Here is a 16,986-nt window from a genome sequence, read left to right on the forward strand (position 1 = left end):
ATGTTTTGCTGTAATAATTGTCAGACTGTCTGTTTTCCTTTTTATTGGTTGCTTGAAATAGTACACCAAAATGTTGGTAATAAATAGAGTAATTCGTTAGTGACACTAACACATGTATTTTTGCAATTTAGACAGTGTGTGAGAGTCTGTGTGAAACTGAATCAGGGACATGTAGGAGCATTTGCAGTTTCAGAGCAACTAATCTGAAAAGACTTGATTGGGCAAAACAGGCTACATTTTGTAAATCCTGAAAAAGGAGGAGCAGAAGTCTAATTTCCTCTCAGACAACTTCAATTTCGATATACTGAAAGGTTATTATGGAATTTCTACCCAGTGATGCCAACAGCACCGTGCCTACTGCAGCTTTAGCTGTGGACCTGCTTATCTTTCCTGCTGACAGCTTGACTTCTGCATGAATAAAGGACTGACATTCGCTGCTCACTGTTCTCCTGACATAAAACTTTTCTTTCTGCTGACAGCTTTACTCCTAAGCACTGCTGCCTCCACTGCAATGATTGTTCGTTTTCACGTTTCTCTCTTATCTTTTACTTCTTGCACTTTCACAAATGCTGTGCTTTCTTCACCTCCTGCTCACTAAGCCCCCTCACCATGAGTGAAACCTTGTTTTTTCTTCTTTCTTTCTGCTCCACACCTTGTCTCTTCTGTTTCCCTTTCACCACTGTCTCCTTCCCTCATCCACACCTTTTCCACTCTACTGGGTCATTGCTTGTTTCTTCTAATCTGTAACTGGTGAGTTTAACTCCTCAGTGCTTTGCAGCATGTGCAGTTTGGACAACTCTTCAAGGACGTTCTTAAATTGCATGTTGCAAAATTACCCCTCTGTGTCTCCTGCATGAGACAAGACCTGTAGCTCATGTTTGTACAATGCATCTTTATTTGCCCTTGGTCTTTTAGAACAGTCTTTCTTAAGAATAACCGCATGCCATCAAGGCCTGCAGCAACATTTTTCAATGATGCATTTTTAGTTCAATAAACAGCATTACATTGTTGAAACTGGACAGGTTTACATTATGTAATAACACATAAGCTCTAACTGTAGGCCCTGATTAGTGCCTTAGAGTTCTGATGTAATGTCAATAGTTACAGTTGTACATATTTATATTATCTGGATTCCCAACAAGCAGTTCATGTGGCCAAGGCCACTTGTGACTTGTCCAGCCGGTACATGGATAGATTGTCGCTCAGCTAATTTAAATAAACAATAAAATAATAATAATTAATAAGACAGAAAATATCCAAGCACACCCAGTCAACTGTAACACCTGAAAATTATGTTATAATCAAGAGTGTGTGAAAACTAGCAAGCGAGTAAGCAAGCAGAGGCTCATAAACAGATAAAAGTACTGGTTAAGTAGTTGCTAAAAATAGATAATTGCAGAAAAAGCATTAGAAAACAGTTAACATAGCTAATGCTAAAAGAGAAATTGTCAAAATGGCTAAATGCATGAGATTTTTGGTTAAAATAGCTGAAATTATTCAACAGTTGAAGCACTGAATGAACAGTCAAAATGTCTCAGACTGTGTTAAAATAGTTGATACAGCACAAAATGGAACATGATGATGATTATGATGTATTAGTATGTCTGGGAGCCACTGCCTTAGCCAGCTTTCAACAATTCAATGCTGTAGCTGTTAGTTTGGTAGGAATGTGAACTACACCGATCAACCACAACATTAAAGCCACCTGCCTAAGATTGTATATTTTCCCCCATTGGCCTCTGGGGTGTTCTGTGGTGCACTGGGTTACATCTGGGGCCCCAGTGGATTAGGCTTGCTCAGGTACATCCCGTGAATATTTGATTGGATCGGGATCAGGGGCGTTTTGAGGCCGGCCAGCAACTCAGACTTTGTCATGATCTTGAAGGTATTCCTGAGCAGTTTTTACAGTGTGACGGTGTACCTTGTCCTGCTAGGGGAGGTTGGTCTGTGCTTGGTCTGAGACAAAGTTCACATGGTTGGTGTGTGTCAAAGCAACATCCACATAAATGCCAGGACCCTAGATTTCTCAGGAAAACATGACATGACATGAGAGGATCAATGTTATTCACTGTCAGTGGTTTTAAGGTTGTGGCTGAAGGGTATTTTTGGCCTTGATGACACCTGGTTCAAAACCTGTGCTCCAAATTCAGCCAGTTTTCTAGTTCCCAAGTTGTGACACTGCAAACTGGCTGAGCAGCTGACCAAGCGAGTGCAGTTGCTGTCGTTACATCCCTTTGAATGCTCCCATGTAATCAGAGTACAGTCCGATGTTGTGCATGTGATGCACAGCTGGCTGCAGATGCCGTCACAGCAGGATTATTCCTCTCACCGTACCGCCTGCCCTCACATCCAGCCTCTGTGTTAACTAGATCAGGGATTCACAGGTTTGTAATCCGTGTTGTTTTTCATTGCCACCCTCCCCTCAAGTGCTTGGTGGATTAGGCGACTTGCTAATGCCCGCCATAACGCCCCAGAGCACCGGGGGCAGCACAGCTGGGAGCACAGCGGGGAGCATGGGAACTCCCGTCGCAGCAGGAGGCATTGCAGCCGCTCCGCCCTCCACCCCACCTCCTACCAAAACCATCGGAGGAGATCTGGACTCGTCGCTGGCCAACCTGATCGGAGGTAGACTGCTTCCCTTACCTAGAGATCAGTCATTTCTGTTAAATAAATGCTGGCATAGAAAATTAATTCCCTCTTCTTTCTTTCTTCTGTTCAGACCTTGGAGTTAAGAAAAAGTAAGTGTGTGTTTAAAGGTGTGAAGTCTATGAATGCATGATTCTTATATAAGTATGTACATATAGCAGAGTTTTTTAAATAGGCAGAAGGACATAAAGGGGCTCGACACTCTCAAGGCTGATGGCGGTTGTTGGGTTGTAACTTCTTTCTCACAAAGGTTGTGACTGAAGGTGCTCTTCACATCACACAAAATTTATAGAACAATGTTAAAACAACAAGCAATAATAAAACACTGAACATTAAAAAGAGCACATTAGGTAGGTACACTGACTTTTCTTTAACCATCTGGATTTGTTTTTGTTGTAGAATCAATGCATGACATGAACACTGTGTAATGAATGTAGGATTTCTGCAGGGTGAAACAGAGATTTCATTTTGCACTGAGTCTGTCATTAGCCTGACTCCTGACCAGTCAAATCATTTAAAAATTATAATATACTTGCAGGAAACCAAAAAGGACAAAAGGCTTTTCAATACATCTATAAATAATAAATAGCAACAATAAATATTTGAATAAATCAGTTTAAGCTTTTCTGGTTTTCATTTCTCATCTGTTTTCTTAACCATAGCCTCTAACAAAGAGAGGTCTACTTAATGGCATCAAATACATAATGAGGATTACAGCTGCATTTTTATTACCTGGATTTTATTCCTCAGAGGATTTGTGACTGCGGTAATGTGTTTATCTGCCGCTCAGAATGTCATGAGGTTAGTTCATCATCATCATCATCAGATGAAAATAAATAAATAAATGCTCGCTATACTATAGTATCAACAGAGCTATCTAACAAAGGCTGAACTTTTTCAATATTTGGAAATGATTGTTGCTTCTTATTTATTTAGGTTATTTTATTATATTGTATATACACTACCATTCAAAGGTTTGGTATCACCCAGACAAATTCATGTTTTCCATGAAAACTCCCACTTTAATCCATGTGCTAACATAACTGCACAAGGGTTTTCTAATCATCAATGAGCCTTTCAACACCATTAGCTAACACAATGTAGCATTAGAACACAGGAGTGATGGTTGCTGGAAATGTTCCTCTGTACCCCTATGGAGATATTCCATTAAAAATCAGCTGTTTCCAGCTACAATAGTCATTTACCACATTAACAATATAAAGATTGTATATATGATTCATTTAATGTTATCTTCATTGAAAAAAATGCTTCTCTTTTAAAAATAAGGACATTTCTAAGTGACCCCAAACTTCTTAACGGTAGCGTATTTCAGGCCAATAAAATACCATCTTATATCTCTAAATTTTTCTGCAAACATGCCATTTTTATCGTGTGTCTTAGTACTCCACACATTCTGGTGACAAAAACACATTTATTTACAATCACTGATGTTCGGCTCAGCGAAGCCAGTTAACCCGAAAGCAGCTAGACAAGACTGAACTTATTTTAAAGTGCATCCTGTGTTTGGTTTCCTTTAGAGACCCACAGAGTGAGAAGAAGCTGACAGGAGGCGCCAACTGGATGCCACAGGTGGCCCCCACAAGCTGGGCCACACCAGGAGCCCCCATGGTAAGAACAGCATCAACTCCCACTATGATGTCAGTCTCTGTCCAAAAAGCAGCATTTCTGAAAGCTGAGTGCAGAATTGTGCTTTTCAACACAGATACATAAGATGATGGTGCAAACATTGTCTTGAGAAATTTAATTTCTTTATACATGATGCAGACACACTTTTGAGACTCAGACAAGCTGTGTTTTTGAAGAATGTACAGGTTGTGTTGATGTGACCTCTGTCTGTCTCGTCAGGCTGGTGCTGCCCCTGGAGCTCCTGGAGGACCTGGAGCAGCTCCACCCGGTGCAGGGATGGTGCCACCAATGAGTGCACAGCCGGGCTTTGGAATGGTGAGCGTTATTTTATTTAGAATGAAATATTTACTAAAGAACCAAGAGAATTTCTTAGCTATGAGAGGAGGGGTGGAAAACTGCTTGGACATGATAGTGAGCCAGTTGAATCCTTCTTAAATAGCTGCCATCAATGACGCATTACTGCCAAGAGGACTTCTGAGTTATCTGGGCTCACTTTAACTCTAAAATGCTGTCTTGAATTTATTCTCTCTTGTGCTTAGATTAACTGACTTTGGAGCTATTTTTGGCCTTGTGATGTTTTTGAGTACTGCCTCTGATCGTCTTGAAGGCAGATAAGGATTAGTCCCAGTCTAATGTGTTTTCTTTATCTCACAGCCTCCTGCAGCAGGGCCTGGAGCCCCGATGATGCAACCCATGATGGGGCAGCCTATGATGGGACAGCCCATGATGAGACCTCCCTTCACTGGGGTAGCTGGAGCTGCACCCGGAGCTGCTGCCCCCGGAGCACCGGTAACACCACACATACACACTGAAGCAAACTTTGGGTATCAAGTAACGTGGGTGGTTGTGATATAGGTATATAGGTAAATCTGGCTACAAATACTCAATACAGCCAACACATTTCTCCAGTCTTAGTCTCAGATTCAGCAGATGTAGGTTGTGTGTATAAACACGCCGTTGGCTGCTCATTTCAGCCGGCTTTGTCCTCCATTGTGCAGTCTACGTTTCCAAAAGCCACTTGGCTGTATGAAACAACAACAACATCCAGGCTAGCAGCTTCTGTCAAGGATTTAGATCATGCAGTAAGGCAGCCCTTACTAGGGAGGTGAATTATCCATTTTAATGACAGGTCTTGCCTTTGTGCATGCAAATACAACTCCACCTGTCAGTTCTTTGAGGAAACAAATTAGAGACAAACAATCACACTCACATTCACACCTACGGACAATTTAGAATCATCAATTAACCTCAGCATGTTTTAGGACTGTGGGAGGAAGCTGGAGAACCTGGAGAAAACTCACACATGTACAGGAGAACATGCAGACTCCATGCAGAAAGATCCTGGGACACAAACCGGGGATCTTCTAGCTGCAAGGCAACAGTCGGTTGTGACTGGTGAAAACAGGCCAGAGAGTTGTTCTCCTTTTAAATCTCTACATTATCTGACTCTGTGCTATATCTCAGACCTTCTAAACCTCCTATTCTGCATTTAGACCCTTCAGATCCAAATCAAGTGATGAAATTAGACAGTCCAGACATAAAACAAAAAAGCCCACCTTTGCATGCATTTCTGTCCTCACTAATGTTTTATTGTGTTCTTGGACAGTTTTGTTGTTACGTTTGAATGTTTTATATGTTTTGTAAAGCACCTTTTGTCACATTTTTTTTTATTATTGGTGTTATAATATGGTTTGTCCAAAGGAATAATTGCCACCAAAAAGTATGTGTGGTTAGTTCTTGAACGACCCGTTTCCTGTCTTCCCAGCTTTCTCCAGGACCTGCAAGCCAGAGCCCCAAGAAGCCCAAAGACCCTCTGGCAGAACTCGACCTCAAGGACTTCTTATAACGTCCCAGGTGGGAGCTCATTCAGCACGGAACAACTTTGATATTAGTTTGATGCTGCTTCGCATTGTCAGGCATTTCTGGAATCAGACTATTTGGATGGTCTTGCCACTAAATTTCCATGCAGAAATAACTTCAATTTAAGTGTGAGCTTCCCTCATCTGGATGTCCTTTTAAACGCTGGGTTTAGCTCATCCAGCTGCCATCCTTTTAAACCATACAACAGTGAATTTACAAAATGAACTTTATTACACACTTCTTATTTAAATACGCTATTGAAAATGAATAATAGCAGAATTATAACAGTTTTAACTGATATTTAGCTACTCATGCATGCTGCTTAAGAGCCGTTTAGCATGAGTCTCTACACACATGCTTGAACCTCCTGCAGTCAATCTGTAGTATAAGCACAGCATCAGTATTTTTAAAGAAGACAAACATTAAACCACACTTGGTTTGAATGAAGAACAATGTGACTGTAATGTTGAAATGTCTCCTTCTTCCAGCTGCTTTCCTCTCCAGATCAGAGCTCTCTCACCTTTTCCCTGGTGTCTGTCAACATCTCAGGATGCCAGCAGCGTTCAGCTACTAAACCTTTTAAGAGCCTCTTTTCTCCACCCGTCCATCCACACCCCGTCCTTCTCCTGTGTGATGTCGTAGCACAAACTGTGAAAGTGAACCATAGCGGATTATATATGAATATACAAGAAAAAAAAAATACAAGCGTGTGCTTATGTCGATGTACTAATCTTTTGTCTAAACAAAATCACACAAAATCCCAACAAAAAAAGTAAAGTAAGTGAGAGAAAGTGAAGGCGTATGTGTTTAGATTTATTTCTAGTGCTGAGTTGAATGATGGATGTGCTTTGGTGTCCTAAGCTCCGCCCACCTCCCCTTAGTCTTTGTCTCCGCCTCCTTATGAAGGGGGCGGAGCTCTTCTTTGTCCCACTCTGATTGAATGAGTGTGGTTACACAAAGCCCCGGTAGATTTTTCGGAGAAACCTGTTGCGTGTTGTTTACAGAAAGATCCTCTTCGATGTACATAGATTTCTCTGGCGAGGATTCCGTCTCTATTCTGTGTGTCTGTTGAAGAGAAATATAAATGTGAATCAGACATGAAATTGTAAGAAGTCGTGTGAGTATCCTTCTATTTCCCGTCATCATTTGAAAGTATTTGGAAACAAATATGACTATATGATTAATATACTGTATATTTAAAAACAACTTCTATGGGCTTGTGAGTCATACCAGACCAGCAAGGGATCCTTTTTGTTTTTTTGTTTTTGTTTTTTTTTACTCGTGGCTTATTTTTCTATGTTTTTTTGTCTTTTCGTTGTATGTTCTGTTTTTTATAGAGTAATTCTCCAGACTGCTGTGGATATTTGCTGGCATTGCTATTAAAGAACATATCTTACAACTTACTTCCAGACAAACCGCTTTAGTTATTCATGGTAGAGATGAATTCAGTCTTTCCTTCAATGTAACCGGTCAGCTGTCTAGACAAGTGTCAACCTGCTTTTGGAGCTTCTCGTGTGGTTTGTCTGCTGCCTGTGGTTTCATTATACCTTTGACCAGGTCAGGATGTTTAGTTTGTATTTATTAAGATTGCCATTCCAAACTCTCTGTTCAGACAGGTCAAACTAAGTGATTTTAGATCTGACTGAAATAACGATTAAACTGCTTTAGTTCACAGTGAAACTGCAAATAAGAGTTCTGTGGCTTTTTTCGTTTTTCACTGTGAGCTGAAAATCACATCACAAAAATCAGAATCAGTAAGATATTAAAGGTACGCTGTCGAGTTTGAAAAAAATCTGTTTACATTCACTATATTTTTAAAGAGAGCTTTTTGACACCTAACAAATGTGATAAATTTACAAACTTCATCATGAAATCATTTTTTTTTTAAACTTTGAATCCTCCATTGTTTACAGACCAACATGGAGGGGCCCACTCATCAAAACATAGCTTGTTAGCACTACTAGTGCTCAGAAACTCCACAGAGTACCTTTAACTTCCATGCTACTAGATTGTTCCTATTGGACAAAACTGGCCAAGTTACAGTGTGTATGGCTGCACTGCTGCTGCTGCACAAATTCTTGTTTATAAATGCCAAGATAGATGTGAGATTTACCTAACATCCACATGTGGTAGTTGTCTGAACATGGAGTTTGACTCATCATTTCTGACGTTCGGCCAACTGTTAGTGGAAGATCTGTATTCCTGTATGTGGTCACATGGGAGCAATGTGAAGAGAGGCCCACAGGAGGTCAGCGTTGAACTGTTTAGCCATGAGCTTGTTCCTAAAACACTTGTGTTCCTGCTGACTTAGGATGGGATCAGTATGTTGCCAGTGCTGACATTCATTCGGACAGTGTTTACCACCAGTCGCCTCTCCTGTAAACTACAGACGGACCGTTATGAAACTTATGTGTTGTCGTTGCAGTGGATCGGCTGTGAGAGTCAGATGTGATTCAGAGAAAATAATGGAAGATTATTAACATTTTTCATGAGTGAATTATGGAAATTGTATTTTTGTTTAGTTGTAAATTTATTTTATTTACTATGGCCCTCCCCAGTGCATGTAAGCCCTTTGAGATGCAATAAATTCAATGACGGACTGAGCTGCCCATCTTTTCCTTCAGTATGGCTGATATGCCTGATTTCAGTTCAATTCCAACACATAAAAATATGCTATATTCTGGATTAATAACTCAAAATGAAAAAAATGGCTCTGAAGTTGCTAAAATTAAGTGTGAATTGTGTGTGTGTGTGTGTGTGTGTGTGTGTGTGTGTGCGTGTGCGTGCGCGTGCGCGTGCGCGTGCGCGTGCGTGCGTGTTCACAACTGCCATTCAATGCAATTTCTTTACTTCTTCTGTCTTGCAAAGGCGTTCTGTGTTAAAACCCATTTATAACATTTTATCTCTCTTGGACCAAGCATTTTAGTTAATCCCAGCATAGAAGCATTGCTTTGGTTTCTGGGGGTAGCATGAAGCTGCTATGTGCTGGCTGCACCAAAACAGCATTATTCTTATGATTATTATTTTTGCTATTTCACTTTATTTGACCACATGCAGATAGGGCAACAAGTTGGTATAACTAAAGACTGGATATTTACATATCCAGCATTAAAGTGAGACATTTTTTTTGTGATTTTTGCAGTAAAATATTCCAAGTACACAGTCAAGTGAAGATTTGGTCTTTTTTGGTGTATTTGGTGTAAAAAAAATTTAATTGCTCATTCAACAAAAATATCAATACTGTAATATTCTTCTGTGAAAAAATAACTACACCCTTGTCCTCAGACAGCGTTGCTCTCTTTAGTAGAAAGAACTTAGCAGAGTTACTGCATGAAAGTTTAGGGTTCTTAGAGACTTTCTTTTTGCATCAGTCTGCTTTTTGCAGGGATGATCTTAGTTTTGTGGATTTGCAATTGTGATGTGAAGGATTTTTTTTTTTTTTAATTTGAGTCCATCTCCGTTATTAAGCGAAACTTTTTTCAAGAATATTTGGTTGATAAAAGTAGCAATTGTTTCACTAAGGTAATGCTATTTAGAGTAGTACAGAAACTATTATTGTAATATGGTAAAGTCTCCTAACAGTTAGTAAGGGCAAACCAGGATCATCACAAACACAAACAAACTCACACACACACAAGTAGTAATCTTATTTTAATGGTTGGTAGTCTTCAATTTGCATCCTTAATTTCAGGTATTTGGTATTCAAAAGGATACTTGGGAATTTTTTGGGATTCAAGCAACATGAAAACTCAAACAATATTACATTCCAAATTTAATTTGACATTTTTTAACAGTACTGTGGCTTTTTGTAATCCTATTCAATTCCTATTCATCCTTTTTAAAATTAGAGAAATATAAACAGCTCAAGTATATTGTTGAATGGTTCAGTCCCATCTTAACACAACCCAAATATGTAGCCTCACATTAAATACATAGGTACAGTACTAGGCTATCAAAACATGTTCTGAGAAGTCTCCCCTCCCACCCAAAAAAAGTTTACAGTTCCATAAATTAGCATCACGTCTTCTGGAAGAGCACCAATAGGATTATGTGCACAACAATGAAACCACATTTCACTGCATTGCAAGAACAGAGAAAGATGATAAGACTCACAAATCAGAGAGAGAATTCTTCTATCCAGGATCCACAAGGAGCCTTTCTCTATTTAGACAGAAAAATAGTCTATTTAAAAAGATAGTTGTAAAAAAAAAACAATAGAAAGTTCTAGATATACACAATGCAAAATACCAGCTTGTTCAATTAAAACATTTATAAAAAAGTCCATTCAATAGTTTTATATAGTTCATTTGCAAAACAAAAGTTATAGATTTTTTTCCTGGGTCTTTTGTCAAAGGTAATTGTGTTTTTTACAGTGGTGGAGAACAACTGAAAATACAAATCTCTCCAAATAAAACCTAGTCAGATTATAAACGTACAAGGGCTTATCATACACAACATTGTATTCAAAGAGGTCAAATCTTTTTCAGAAAAGAGTCAAAATAGAAACTACAGATCTAAATGATCTGAAAAATACATCTTTTTTTCCACTTGTTTTTTTAAGCAAATAAATTAGAAAAAGCTGAAGAGCCACAGTTCTCTTGAAGCGTTGACGAGTTCCGGTTGTCAACACTGAGTCTGTATGGCTGAGTGTGGGTTGTGTGGATGTCTGTGTTGATCAGGAGTCTCTGGGAGGCAAAGGAGGGAACAAAAAGGCAGGAAGAGGAGGAAGAGGCAGTCGTCGGGCCCCTGGTTGGCGATAAAAGGTGGTAGCAGGTTGGGAGTCTTGTATGGAGGCGGGTCCGAGAGGCAGCGGTGGGGGATAAGAGGGGTAATGTGTTGTCTCAGGCTACCTGGCACTCACTTGAGTCCCCGTGGACCCAGTAGCAGATCTGAGCATATTTGAGGGGTGTTATCCTCACCGCCACATTGTAATCCTGCTGCATCCCGTCCCCATTAACATCCACCCACTGGTGACCGGAGAAGACCCCGATGATCTTCCTCTTCCACTTCTTCTTGCCGGGTTCTTTGAGGCGGATGTAGACCCCAGAGCCGCTAGAGCCAGGTTTGGCATCGCAGTACTGATACAACAAATCGTTGGACTCCTCAGACACGGAGCAGAACCGGTACACCAAATTACCAGGTCGGTCATCATCAAAGCCAGAGAAGTGGATCCTCCCTGCAGGGAGCTTCTTGACCGAGGGGATGACGCCCAGATCCATGTGCTTGACTTTTGGAGCTTTCTTCAGCTCCAAAACAGCATAATCATAATCCACAGCCATTCCATCAGATACACCTTTGAACCAGCCCTTAGGAACCTGGGTCTGTTTCACTCTGGTCCACCTAAAAGAAGGTTTCTCAGGTTCCGCACTTCGTCGACTCCGACTCTTCCTACTTTTCCCTTTTCGGTCTCCTTTCCCACCGTTCTCTTCCTTTTCCTGTGCTTCCTCTTTACCTTTCTCTCCCTTTCTTTTGCCTTTTCCTCGTCCTCCTCTCCCTTTGCCTCCTTTCCTTCGCCTGGACTTCTCCTTCAGGATGCCAACACGCAGCTTCTGCACTCCGTCCAGATAGTCCTTCCCATCGTGGATGCAGTGGGCGGCGGTCAGCACATGTTTGGGTGACACCAGAACCCCAGAACATCCCGTGGAGATCTTCACAGAGGTGGAGAAGGGATATTTGGTGGAGTACTGCTTATCAGCGATGGTAAAGCGTGTATCTGTGCCGTAAACCTCTCGCTTGTGACGGGAGCTGGTTGAGGCGTTTCTTGACCAGGTATTCACTTCATTGAGGCCTTGCACAGAAACTGAGGTATACGTGCGGGTGCCGTTCTCGTAAACCGTCTCGTAGGACAGGAACTGCTCCAGGTCATCCAGGGAAGGAGAAGGGAGGCGACGCTGACACTCGATCCCACAGGTCCCACTCAGCTCCGGCTGAGGATTAGCCGAGAAGTTGGGGCTGCTGAGGGGCACAGTGCGTCTTTTCCTTACCAGAGGCACCTTCCACTGTGGCCAAGTGTACTCGTCACTGAGCGTGTTGTCCTCAGCAGCTACAACCACCACCACAGCCAGCACCGTCACCGGGAGCAGGACACACAGGGGTAGGGCACCCATTGTTAAGTTGGGCCTGGCTCTGAAATGTAAAGAACAGAAGACAAAATCATTAATCACGGTGCTGATTTGAAACACTCAGAGTTACCGACAGTGCAGTTTGTTTTCAACTTGGTAGCAAGAATAGACTTTTAAAGCACACATAGACCTGGGGTTAGTAATGTTGGTTCCCCCTTTACGGTTCAAACTAAAATATCTCAACGTTAATGGATCAGTTACCCTAAAATTCTTATTTGGATTTACCATATGGGCTCTGGCAACTTCCCCTCTAGCACAAGTTAGCACTAGCATGACGGTCACAGAGGTTGACCACCACTGGATTAGTTGCCTTAACATTTGATCATCATGGTCCCCTAAGGATGAGACATAATGACTCTGGTGATCGATTGAACTTTATCTTAGTACCACAAGCTAGCCAAAGTTTGTTTCCCTGATGATAAATCATAACTGATCCTCTAGCTGTGATGATGAGGTTGAGATTTGTGGTTTGAGATGAAACCTCTTGAGAAATATTTGAAGAATTGCCATGAAATTCGGTTTAGACACTAATGCCTAATATGACTTGTAATCTTTAATCAGCAGTAGGTTTTCCCATCATGTGGGATCAAGAAGCAATACACACAGCTCAATTTCCAGCCACAAGGAGGCAACATAGTCCAGATGATCAGAATCATTCAGCAGACGTGGAGCTCCAGACCATCAATGGGACAGCTCAGCAGTGTGACGGCACAAGTATGTAAAAGCTTGCTGAAATGGTTGGTGCCATAATTCATATTTCAAGGAATGGCATCCAGTTGAAAATACTCTTAAGCTCTTAAAACATAAAAGCTGATACATTAGCCGTGCGGTTCAGAGGAGATTTATGTCCTCAGAGTCTCTCTGGAGGCTGTGGCCAGCAAGAGGCAGAAGATGAACCCTGATCCTTTGAATGAGCTGAGACATTGGCTTGGAGGTTTGCCACAATGGTTAACCTTCTCCTTCAGTAATGACCATATCTGGTTTCTTTTGCTCCACTAGACTCTTTGCATGCACACAAATGACATCAGACAGAGCGACTGTGCAGGCTGCAGACTGTCTGCTGCTTCATGCTTCTACTGTATGAGTGAGAGGCTGCCAATAATCCTGATAACCCAATAAAGAAAATTACAACAGAGCAGGAGGGCTTCATTTCATCAGCATGACTGCAGTAACAAAGTCACACAGGCCACTTTAAACACAAGGAGAGAAAGCTGTTTGAAAGCTGGAGCATTGCAGCAGGACTGTAAATCCAACAGTTTAATTCAAACAGGAGTTAAGATTGAGATGCTGCAGTAGTTCTGTCTGTTTAATGGGTTCAAATAGAGTATGACAGAAAGACTGACATCTGCAGCTGACAAACCTTCAGGGTGACAGCATGGATCAGCCAGGGGCTCCACAGACACACTTTCAATTATAAAGCGGAGTGTGAAAATGAGACGCTGCCTGGTTCGTGAAAGCTCCCAGGAGACGCAGCATAGAGAAGGAATGACCTCATGGCTTCACCTGTGGATCAGATCAGCTCTTCACCAAGTCTGTTTCTCACTTTCATCCAACTTAGTCTGACTGCAGAGGGGACTTTTTGGCTTAACCCTACCACACAGAATCCAATAAAACATACCCAGCGGCCAGCATCTAACCAGCGTGCAACAGACGGCAGTAAAATACAAGCCCTCAAGAGCTGTTTAACAGCTTCAATAAATGAGGATACAAAAATGACCCTCAGTTTCTGCTCAGCTTCACACTCCCGCCGCCAGACTCAGACATAACACAAATCCAGGAGAAAGCCTGCAATTATTCAGCATAGAGTGGAAACTGATATGCTGCCATGAGGGCTCCTCACTCTTAGAGCTCATTTCAGATCAACTATTTTCCACTGCAGTCAGCTAAACAGGAAGCTGCTTTCTCTGTCCCTCAGCGAAGGAGTCACCCAGGAAGCAAAGCCACCAAGGGATGGCGCTCTGCTCCACGTCTCTGATCACTGCTCCACTTCAACACCACTTTATTAAAAGAGCTGATTTCATTCATGCTGACCCATTTTCACAACTTCAGATACATTTTCAGGCAGTTTTCAGTTTCCAGGGCAAGAAAGAACTCACCAGACAGACATTGTTACGTTTTGCAAGAAGAAGTGACCAAAAAAAAGGCCTGATTTCAGTCATTTTAAAGAAACTTAGTAAATATATGAGCTGGAAGTTCATGCAAATATTAATATCAACCTTATGATGGTAATAAAAATCTGATTAAATCCCATATTCATGGAAATGTGAAAACATCTGTAATTCCACATCTGTATCATCTGGATGTGGATAGAAGAGGGTCTGTTATTTCCGAAGCAATCTATACAAAAATACTAAAACTGTGCAATTACGGGAGCCTAGGAGAGACAACATCATCCAATGACAGTAATATTAATGATTTAAAATAATTGTGCACGATAAAATTTAGTTAAATCCACCTTTTAAAAATCTGCATAAAAAGCAAAACTGGAGGAAAACTCTACTTTGAAAATGAAAATGGAAAAAAAATCCATAAATGCTTTTTTTTGGGAAAAAGCAAGAAAATGGATAAAAGCAGACATTCCTCCCGTATTTCCACCTGGAGAAAGAAAATAAATGTGCAGAATGACTTCCTACCTGCTCGCATCCGATTGATGGATCTGCCAAATCCGCAACGTATTGTTTGTTTTCTCCCGGATATTTACAGATATGATCCCGCTGGAAAACAAAACCGGCTGTTTACTGCATCCCCAGAAGGTCCCGGTATCAGCGGGGCGACGGCTGCCTCCTCATCGCTCCTTCAAAGAGGCTGAGAGAAAGTCGCAGCCGGGACGCTGCGCTCAGCTGCACTTGATGCTGAGGAGGAGGAGGGAGGCAGGGAGGACTGAGGGGGAGGAAAATCTGAAAAGGACTTCTTTTTTTCACTCCTGACAAAAGCTGTTCACATATGGGTGGGACCAGGCCGAGAGATCTGAGTAAAAAGGCTGAACTGGGGTGAAGTCTATTCAGAATAAAGCAGGCAGGAAAAGGAGGGAAAATGAAACGCACCTCAGTCGGCGGGACTGTGAAGGAATTAGTTCCATCATCTCTACAATAGTTTCTCTGCTGAGGCCCATGAGAGCCTCAACATTTGCAGCATCTTTATTCTACAAGTCCAGTGAGCTGGAAACATTAGCTGCCTGATAAATAGGAGACATTAACACATGAAATAATGATTTACCATCATAAAGAATTGATGAAGTTTATCCAAACGACATTAACAAGCACTGATAATGGAGCTGGTTTCAGTTAGATCTATCATTCGATTTCTCAGAGGAACAGTTTGCATTGCTGCAGCTCAATTTGAGGGAAAGTCATCTTGAAGTTTCCAATTTCTCAAACTTAAGTCTTTGCTTTTCTCACACTAAAATGCAAAATATTATGAAACATTTCTTGACACTGTAATTCTGCTGAAAAAAATGGCGTTTGTGTTGCAGCAGAAAAAATTTACACAATGCTGCAGAAGTAAAGCTGATCTAATAGTTTAAATGAAGCAAGTGTCATTTCAAAGTTAATCAATCAATCAATCAGTCAATCAAGTGCCATGTCATTCAGCGTAGGTGATCGTTTCTCTCCATCTAATCCGATCTTTTGCTCTCTGAATTGTGACTGCTGTCTGTTCCATGTTATGCCATGATGTCAGTCCGTCCATCATTTTCATTCTCTGTCTGCCTCGTCCTCTCTTCCATTCATTGTTCCAGTTGTGATGATATATTCCAGGGTCTCTTTCTATATGATGTGTCCAAAAAATGTGGATTGCTGTTTCCTAGTTTTGTTCAAAGGTGTGTACTTTGTGTTCAGTAATTTGAAAACATCTTCATTGCTTATTCTGTCCATATAAGATATATATATGATATATGTATCATGTGTCTGTAAAACCACATCTCTGCTGCAGTGATGTTGTTGACATTTTATTATTTATATTCCAAGATTCACATCTGCATATCAAAGTTAATAGAATCCAGAAATGTAGACTTCCATCATCAAACCAGAAATATGAATGAAATTCATTCAGAAAAGAGCTTCAACTACAGCTCTAATACATTTTTTACATTACACGGCTGGTGTCAAAGTTCCACTGTGGCTCGGTGGTTAGTATCGTCACCTTGCAGCTAGAAGATCTCTGGTTCGCGTCCCGGCCTTCCAGGGATCTTTCTGTATGGAGTCTCTATCTTCTCCCTGTACATGTGTGGGTTTTCTCCAGGTTCTCCAGCTTCCTCCCACAGTCCAGAAACATGCTGAGGTTAATTGGTGATTCTAAATTGTCTGTAGGTGTGAATGTGAGTGTGATTGTTTGTCTCTATATGTAGTCCTGTGATAGACTGTTACCTGTCCAGGTGTCCTCTGTCTTCACCCTCAGTCAGCTGGGATAGACTCCACCCCCCATGACCCTTATGAGGATTAAGTGGTGTATAGATGATAGAGGGAGGGATGGAGGGATGGTGTCTTATTTTAACAAACTGGTTATAGCTTTTATTTGTGTTTGTCCATCACAATCCAGCCTTTTCTATGTCTGTTTGTCACATTTTGCACATATATTTAAACATGAGCATTAACATTCTATTTTCATTTCATTCTATTTTTTCCAGTTTTCTGTCCATTAAACATCTGATTATGGAAATGTATTCTTTAAAGGTTTAAAGGCACTTCCAATAGGGGGCTATGGCTGCCCCTTA

General features: G+C 41.2%; 2 protein-coding genes across 9 annotated transcripts in view; one reads left to right on the top strand and one right to left on the bottom strand.

The window, feature by feature from the left end:
- snap91a (synaptosome associated protein 91a) overlaps nucleotides 1–8,756 on the top strand; it is a 65,505-nt gene extending 56,749 nt beyond the window's left edge. For 7 of the 8 annotated variants that reach the window (XM_023281137.3, XM_055013447.1, XM_055013448.1 and 4 more), the window contains 7 exons: nucleotides 2,428–2,625; nucleotides 2,720–2,738; nucleotides 4,185–4,275; nucleotides 4,513–4,608; nucleotides 4,948–5,082; nucleotides 6,059–6,147; nucleotides 6,642–8,756. In XM_023281137.3, the coding sequence (XP_023136905.2) occupies nucleotides 2,428–2,625; nucleotides 2,720–2,738; nucleotides 4,185–4,275; nucleotides 4,513–4,608; nucleotides 4,948–5,082; nucleotides 6,059–6,139 (620 nt within the window). In that variant the 3' untranslated portion in view covers nucleotides 6,140–6,147; nucleotides 6,642–8,756. The remainder of the gene's footprint in view (nucleotides 1–2,427; nucleotides 2,626–2,719; nucleotides 2,739–4,184; nucleotides 4,276–4,512; nucleotides 4,609–4,947; nucleotides 5,083–6,058; nucleotides 6,148–6,641) is intronic. The other variant, XM_055013445.1, reaches the window with a different exon arrangement.
- Nucleotides 8,757–9,785: 1,029 nt separating this feature from the next.
- On the bottom strand, nucleotides 9,786–15,150 carry prss35 (serine protease 35). The gene is made up of 2 exons (XM_023281135.3): nucleotides 14,909–15,150; nucleotides 9,786–12,279 (listed from the first exon to the last, which is right to left on the bottom strand). Exon 2 carries the CDS (start codon nucleotides 12,258–12,260, stop codon nucleotides 10,995–10,997), a length of 1,266 nt encoding a protein of 421 aa, XP_023136903.2. The 5' UTR covers nucleotides 12,261–12,279; nucleotides 14,909–15,150; the 3' UTR covers nucleotides 9,786–10,994.
- Between the last annotated feature and the right edge of the window lie 1,836 nt (nucleotides 15,151–16,986).

This window comes from Amphiprion ocellaris, chromosome 9 (genome assembly GCF_022539595.1).
Source record: "Amphiprion ocellaris isolate individual 3 ecotype Okinawa chromosome 9, ASM2253959v1, whole genome shotgun sequence".
Classification (NCBI taxonomy): domain Eukaryota; kingdom Metazoa; phylum Chordata; class Actinopteri; family Pomacentridae; genus Amphiprion; species Amphiprion ocellaris.